The sequence below is a fragment of the Oryzias melastigma genome, linkage group LG5, assembly GCF_002922805.2.
Source record: "Oryzias melastigma strain HK-1 linkage group LG5, ASM292280v2, whole genome shotgun sequence".
Lineage (NCBI taxonomy): Eukaryota > Metazoa > Chordata > Actinopteri > Beloniformes > Adrianichthyidae > Oryzias > Oryzias melastigma.
The window spans coordinates 29,276,192-29,284,396 of NC_050516.1; the positions used below are offsets into that span (position 1 = coordinate 29,276,192).

The following is an 8,205-nucleotide window of genomic DNA, read 5'->3' on the forward strand; positions in this document are numbered from 1 at the left end:
AGTGGCCCAATATCTGAAAATGTTCGCAACATGTTAATGTACATGTGTGCCAAATTTGGTGCTTGTATCACAAAATGCACACTTCTGTTAAATAAATGGGCTAAACTGCCCCACTATATTGACTGATTTGATTTAGGCTTTTTTGAAATTTTTGGGCTATTTTGAATTTAGCAATTTTTTTCAGCTGTTATGACTACAAAACATTTTTTTCAGTTTTTTAGGATCATTTTGCATTTAGCTAATATTTTAGCTTCAGCGTTTTCAGCTATCAGCACTAGCATCTTTAGCAGCCAAATTCAGCTCACAGCTTTCATACTAGCATAATCACAGGTAATGCTACATATCTAGTTCATAATTATGTTATAAAGTTATGGTTTTAAAGTTTTAGAGTGTTCAAAAAATGTGTATCCTGTTCGGCCCACGACCTAAGGTGTGTTATGGATTTTGGCCCCCTATGCAAAATCATATGGTTGACACCCCTGCTGTAAAGCATTCACAAAAAAATGCCCTGATGGAGTTCAATATCATCACATTTTTATTTATCTTCGAATGTTAAATATTGCAAACAGCTCAATGAAAAACAACCAGATCCTTTGAGAACATTTAGATGATCTGTTCTTTGATGGATCAAAAATTAAGTAAAAGAGGCACCAAAATGAAACTTGTTTAACTCTTGAGCTAAAGAAACAAATCTATAACAATTCATTTTGGATACAAATATATATGTATATATATTTGCAAAAAAAACCCGAAAAAAAACCCCAGCACGGGCCATTTTTATTGATAAAAAGAAAAACATACAAACTTCAGATTTCACAGGGAAATGGCTACAGTATCAGCAGATATACCTGAGATGGAATAGGACCCATTAGAGACCAAACTGGAAGCTTTTAGGAAAATAAGAGCACCTGAGAGGTGGAATTCAACACTCCATGACTCAAACAACACACTCTGCACTGAAACTATGCATGTTCCATTCACCGCTTTTATCAGATTCAATCATTTCAAAGTCTGCGTATGCATTCAAAAAAATCAGAAAAATAGTGAAATGAGTTTTTATCTTCACATCATGTGTTTGAAAGGCTAAAATCCTCACCACACCACTGCAGCTTCAAGTCTTACTGAAGCCTTTTTGTGCTGGAGAACTCCAAATCCATTAGCAAAGCCTCAGCAGATGGATCAAGGAAGTCTTTTTCTAAAGTATGACACCACAAACCGTTCCAGTTCACCCCCATGAACCGTGGAAAGATCATTCACTTGCTAAAATCGACTGGTTCGTTTGTTGGCAGTTATAGAAACAAAAACGTTGTGTACTTTGGATAATCAGAGGTCCACGTACGGCAGCTGCAAAGGCTCAAAATGAGAAAACTCACAGCTTGCTAGCCTAAAAGTGCATCATAGTCAATGTACCAAGCAAGGCTTCCGTTAGCAGGATTGACGCCGGTGACGGGGTACCTGAGCAGGTTTTCTGTGGTTCGGCTCAGCTGGGTGACCAGCTCGTGCTTGCCTTTGCCCATCACCAACACGGCGACCTTGTGCGCTCGGTTGATGGCGCCGAGGGTGAGGCTCATGCGCTGGTGCGGCTTGGTGGGGCTCTCCGTGAGCGCCACCAGGCTCTCTCCGTGGTGGTCCAGCTTACCTCCGGGGAACAAGGAGGCCGTGTGGCCGTCGTAGCCGACGCCCAGCAGGATGAAGTGGAAGCTGGAGCCGTTGACCAGCTTCTTGAGCTCCTCTTCGTACAGCAGCGCTCCTCTGTCCTCCTCCACGCACAGGCGCTGGTTGAGCTGCACCGGCATGGGGTGGATGTTGTAGTACGGTATCTTGATGTGCTGCAGGAGATGCTCGTGCAGGCTGCGGAAGTTGGAGTCCGGTTCTGTAGGCGGTACGCACCGCTCATCCACCATCCACACGTGGGTGTCCCTCCACGGGAAGGAGAAGTGGTGCAAGGCCAGCCTGTGGAAGAGAGCGAGAGGAGTGGAGCCGCCTGAGAGCGCGAGGTGGAACACGCCGCCCTGGTGGACGGCAGCTTCCGCTGCGCCCTGGATGTCTGCAGCCAACCTCTCGATGAGGTCCTCCATCCAGGCGGACACCATTTCAGCGCTGCGGAATTTGCCTTTCATCACCTGATAGCTGCTGGGCGAGGCTCCTCCCATCTCGTCAGGACTGATTATCACCACCTCACTGTTGTACTTGATCTCTTTCCCCTTCAGATGCACATCCAGCATGGCTTCGTTGTCGGAACCACCGGGATAAATGCGCGGGAAGATGCTGCTTAAGCTGTTAAGGAGCGGAGTCCATAAGGCCCAAGAGGCCAAGAGGATTTCTGTGCTGACGAAGGAGTTCTTCCGTCCAGCAAAAATGTGGGAGATGAGTTCTGCGTACGCCTCCTTGTTTACTGCGGGGACTTGAACGTTGTAGTCCGACACAGAAAGACCCAAAACATCCACATCTTTGTGATCCGTCACCTCTTTCCAGAGAGCGTCCGTTCCAGCGGGCTTGAACAAGTTCTTGCTCACCAGAACAGCCGGATATCCCAGGCTGCCGTGCCCGAAGTAGAAAACTATCTGCTTGGGCTTGCAGTGAACGTTGTTGTGGTTCTGAAGGCAAAAGACGTTGTTCTTGAAAAGTACTCGTGCGTATCCCACCCGCTCATCCAGCATCTTTCCAGAGATCAGGAGGATTGGGACGCCTTCGTATTGGGCATCGTGGATGTGGGCCACAACAGCTGAAACACCAACAAAACATACGGCTTTCTGTGGTAAGTTCTAACAACGAACTTAGAACCATATTTGATGAGAGAAGAGGATGTGATTACCTGCAAATGTCGGCGTGTGGCTGACGCGGTCTTGAGTGCGATTGAGCTCCTTCTGAACCTCCTCTTTGTACGCTTGGTACTGTCCGATCACCGCCTGGTTCTTCCCTAAAGGCAGCAGAGAATTGAGCATCTCCAGTTTGTTTCGAAGGACTTCGTCACTGCTGCTCAGGTTCTGAGGAAGCTTCATGGTCAGCAGCATCATGACCTCAGTTAGGTGGTTCTGTAAGACATCCCGGATCACCCCGTACTGGTCGTAGAACGGAATCCGGCCTAAAGAGAGACATGACATGAGCTCAAAGTTTCTTCCAAATCCTAATAAGGACCCACTCCAATGAAAGTTGTGCTTTTAGTAGGGCCCCAAATCAATAAAAAAAACGTAACTAATTAATCGCAAACCTGGGAAAAAATTAATTGCGATTATTTTTTTTTCATTGCAGTATTTTAGTTTTGCAGTATCACCTATTATCTTTTATAGTAATTTTAAAAAAATGGAGTTTAGCTAATATTTTAGCAACATGCTAATGTTTTTGGCTAATTTGTCATCTACTGGTGTTTTTTAGGCCAATTCAGAGTTTAGCTCCTATTTTAGCAACATGCTAACTTTTTTGACTTATTTCGTTTTTGAATTTTAGGATATTTTGGAGTTAAGCTAGCAATCAAGCAATGTGCTAGCTTTATTTGTACTTTGCCATCATCAGGGGTTTTTTATGCTAATTTAGAGTTTACCAAAAATTTAGCAATGTGCTAACGTTTTCGGCTAATTTGTTATCTACTTAGGTTTTTAATAAGCTAATTTAGAGATTAGCTAGTTTTTAAGCAACAAGCTAGCTTTTAAGGCTAATTTGGCATCAACTAAGATTTTTTTGGGCTAATTTGGAATTTAGCTCATTCAGCAACAAACTAAATATTCTTTGCCAAATTGGCATATATTTGGGATTTTTGAAAATGCTAATATTTTTGGCTAATTTAGCATATAGTGAAGTTCTTTTTTTAGGCTTAGTTAGAGTTCAGCTAATATTTTTGTAACATGCTAACATTTTTGGTTAATTCTGCATATACTAATGTTTTTTAAGCTTAGTTGGAGCTTAGCTAATATTTTAGTAAAGTGATGCACTTTTTAGCTAATTTATCATAGTGTGAAGTTTTTTTAGGCTTAGTTAGAGTTTAGCTAGTATTTTAGTAATATGCTAACATTTTTGACTAATTTAGCATATAGTGAAGTTCTTTTTTTAGGCTTAGTTAGAGTTTAGCTAGTATTTTAGTAACATCCTAACTTTTTCTGCTAATTTAGCATATACCAAAGTTTTTTTTAGGCTTAGTTATAGTTTAGCTAATATTTTAGTAACATGCTAATCTGGCTAATTTAGCATATACGGAATTTTTTTTACACTTAGTTTGAGCTTAGCTAACATTTTAGTAAAATGCAAAAGTTTTTGCCTAATTTAACATATTGTGAAGTTTTTTTTTAACGCTTTACTGCAAATTTTTCTGAAATTTAGGTCAACTTCATCGCTCTTTCATAGTTCTTAAATGGAATTTCCAGTCAGTATATGTAACATTTTACAAATAGCTTTTGCATTTTCAGCAAATCACTTCAGCAATTAAAGTAAATTGCGTCACCATTATCAACAAAAAGCTTCAGCATCTTCAGCAACTACTTACAGCAAAAAGCATTTTAGCATTATCACAGGTAATGCAACTTTTCTAGTTTTTAATTAGGGCTGTCAATTGATTAAAAAAAAATCTGATTAATCACACTTTTGTGTTGTGATTAATCACTAATAATCACAGTGTTTTACTAGTTAAATTTACATGACAATAAGTGGCTTTTAAGCAACAACAGGCCAGAGAGAACATTTTTCCTTGTTTTTATTCTCTGATCTCTGTAAGCTGGCGGAAAAGCACATAAACAGATAGATGATGGAATATGGGGGCGGGGTTTCTCCGGATTAACAGTCCCGCCCACAACTCTGAGGCAAATTTCAAATGAACTCCTGCCGCTCTGCAGAAACTATGTCCTTGAAAACGACACAAGTTTGTTGATTTTGCCTAATATTGGCATATTGGGAACAGTTTGAAAATGAATAAAAAGATGATCAGAGTAAGTTTGATAAAATCACCTTTTACATCCAGAGTCTCCTTCAAAACAATCTCTATTCTTTCGATGTGGTGCCGGTTCCAGATGGGCTCCAGAAACCTTTGGTTCTCCTTTCTGAATGGAAGAATCTTTGACACCACCTTTATTCATATGAGAAAAGAAAACAAAGATAACCCCATACACCCCTTTGAACCAGATGCTGTAGTGATGTCAAGATGAAAAGGCAACGCGTTACCCAATAAAAGCCAAGATGGTTTTCTGTATCAAAGTTTTGGTTTTTCATGTGTATAACCACACATCATATCTATAAACCTGAAATTTAAAGCTAAAACCTAAAATAAAATAATTCAAGTTCCCACATTGTGTTTTTTTTTTTTCCAATATTAACACTGGAAAGGTGCGTCTGGCTTCTGTTTACCTGCTTCCCCAGGTAGTGGTCAATTCTATACATTTCTTCTTCCTTCAGCGAGTTCCCGAGTTGAGTTGAGAGCACCTGAGCACTCCTGTAGTCATGCCCAAAAGGCTTCTCTAACACCACCCTCAACCAAGCCCCACTGGTGGGCCTGCAGCTGCTGTTGATCTTCTCAGCAATGTCTGCGTATGCAAACGCTGGAACGGACAGGTAGAAGAGCCGGCCCGCCTCCACCATCCCCTCCTGCTGGAGCTGCTCCTCGATCTGCTTGGCCAGCTCCTGGTAGTCCTCCAGAGTCTTCAGCTGCCGATACTGCGAGAGACGCAGGAACTGCTCCTTCAGGAGAGCGCAGCGCTCCGGAGACACGTCCTTAGAGCAGGACACCGTCTTCAGGATTTCAAAGAGCAGCGGCGTGGCCTTTTCAGCGGGCGACAGTCCTCCGCCGTAAAAGGAGAAGGTGTTTCCGCCGCCGGCCTGGTGCAGGTACAGCTGGAAGAAGCCCTGCCACAGGTACTTCTTTGCCAGGTCTCCTGTGCCTCCCACGATGATGACTGAAACATGGCCGGGGCCGCGTGCTGCTTCCTCCTCCAGGCCGTTTCCTCCGTGGGCACACAGGGCGACCAGAAGCAGGAACACCGTCACAAACATTCTCTGCTCCTAACCCTGTATGGACACAAGGAGAACAACCGTGAGTGTTTCAGATGAACACAGGACGGACATGATGTTCAATACTGAGTCTATATATTTCCAGATGAATTAATCAGAATTGGTTTTATGTCAAAATCTATTGTGAAAGTGTTCCCAGTGGTCTTTTAGATATTATTATGATGATTTTAGCCAAAACCAGAAGACCTGTGTCGTTTCTAGGACATCGTTTCAGGGGCGTAAAGTGGTAGTAGTAAAAATAGTAGTAAAAATTCTGGGTTGTGAGTGTTGGCGTGGAGCAACAACACCACCACTTCCAAACACCCATAACTGAGATCTCTCTGTTTATGCTAGCTTACAGCCCTTCAACCTAACATTAGTGGTGCAATGAAGTTGGCAGACAATATTGGAGCTATCCATATGTACAGTTTTAATCCAGATGGCAGCTCAGACAGGACGTTCATGGATCTATTTACAATCATGGATAGTATCCAATCAAACTAACCAGTTTGTTTTTTTAGGTTATTTTGGAGCTTAGCTAATATTTCAGTAATATGCTAACATTTTTGGCTAATTTAGCATATAGTGAAGTTCTTTTTTTAGGCTTAGTTAGAGTTTAGCTAGTATTTTAGTAACATCCTAACTTTTTCAGCTAATTTAGCATATATCAAAGTTTTTTTAGGCTTAGTAAGAGTTTAGTTAAAATTTTAGTAACATGCTAACGTTTTTGGCTAATTTAGCATATACTAAAGTTTTTTAAAGCTTAGTTGGAGCTTAGCTAACATTTTAGTGAAATGCTAACGTTTTTGGCTAATTTAGCATATTGTGAAGTTTTTTTTAGGCTTAGTTAGAGTTTAGCTGATATTTTAGTAACATGCTAACGTTTTTGGCTAATTAAGCATATACCAAAGTTTTTATAGGCTTAATTAGAGCTTAGCTAATATTTTAGTAAAATGCTATTTTTTTGGCTAATTTAGCATATAGTGAAGTTCTTTTTCTAGGCTTAGTTATAGTTTAAGTAATATTTAATAACATGCTAACATTTTTTGGTTCATTCAGCAAACACTTAAGTTTTTTTAAAGCTTAGTTGGAGCTTAGCTAATATTTTAGTAAAATGCTAAACTTTTTGGCTAATTTTGCATTTTGTGAAGTTTTTCTTAGGCTTAGTTAGAGTTTAGCTAGTATTTTAGTAACATCCTAACTTTTTCAGCTAATTTAGCATATATCAAAGTTTTTTCAGGCTTAGTTAGAGTTTAGCGAATATTTTAGTAATATGCTAATGTTTTTGTCAAATTTAGCATATACCAAAGTTTTTATAGGCTTAATTGGAGCTTAGCCAATATTTTAGTAAAATGCTAAACTTTTTGGCTAATTTAGCATATACTGCAGATTTTTTTAAACTTAGTTGGAGCTTAGCTAATATTTTAGTAACATACTGAAGTTTTTTTGTCTGCAAGTGAAACATCAGAGTGGATCAGAGCTGGGAGCTTGTTTTTCACCGATTGTAACTCTTCCATCACAATTAAGCTCTTTTTCAAATCACATTTTTTTGTCTTCTCCTGATTCACATTGATTTGAATAAAGAAACATTCAGAAATGCAATTTTAAGCAAAATTTCCTTTATATATGTCCTCCTTCATAAGAAAAATGCTACAAGAACATGTTAAAACACAATTTCCATCAGAGTGGGTTTGTGCAATTTTCCAAGTGAGAACATCGTCACAGAAAAATGTATCAATAAAGTTTCATTAACAATAATATAGATGTGCAGTTGCAATGATCAATGTCTAAAATCCAAAATGATTTAACTGAAAAGCTTCAAATCATAAGTGGACATTATTTGTGATAAAAAAAAGACACAATTTACTAACTTAAAGACAAAAAAGACACGTCAGAGATCAAAGACAACTCCAAATGTTAAATAAAGACAAAGATTACTTAGCGAGACGGCGGTCTCTGGTTAAATCCCTGCAGAGACAGTGGTGAAAGGCTGGGTGATAACTGAGCACTGGAGGAATATGAGCAGGGGTGATGATGACTCTGTACTTTGCTCAGGGGCATCCAAAGTAAAGACTGCCCTGTTGTTTTCTGGGAAATCCCACCACTATGCAAAACATTTAGCAATAAAAGAATATTATGTTTGAGGCAAGATGAGAAAAGAGAAACTCATCCAGTTTTTCTTTACTGAAAACATGATAATCTGAGGATCTTTCATCTTTAAATCATTATTGATTC

General features: G+C 39.8%; 1 protein-coding gene across 2 annotated transcripts in view; it reads right to left on the bottom strand.

The window, feature by feature from the left end:
• Positions 1-512: 512 nt before the first annotated feature.
• Positions 513-8,205, bottom strand: part of h6pd (hexose-6-phosphate dehydrogenase (glucose 1-dehydrogenase)) — a 12,470-nt gene continuing 4,777 nt past the window's right edge. The window contains exons 1-5 of one of the 2 annotated variants that reach the window (XM_024270489.2): positions 7,909-8,054; positions 5,332-5,988; positions 4,936-5,053; positions 2,816-3,085; positions 513-2,725 (exon numbers count right to left, since the gene is read on the bottom strand). In XM_024270489.2, the coding sequence (XP_024126257.1) occupies positions 1,380-2,725; positions 2,816-3,085; positions 4,936-5,053; positions 5,332-5,973 (2,376 nt within the window). In that variant the 5' untranslated portion in view covers positions 5,974-5,988; positions 7,909-8,054 and the 3' untranslated portion in view covers positions 513-1,379. Of the gene's footprint in view, positions 2,726-2,815; positions 3,086-4,935; positions 5,054-5,331; positions 5,989-7,908; positions 8,055-8,205 lie in introns of those variants that run through there. The other variant, XM_024270490.2, reaches the window with a different exon arrangement.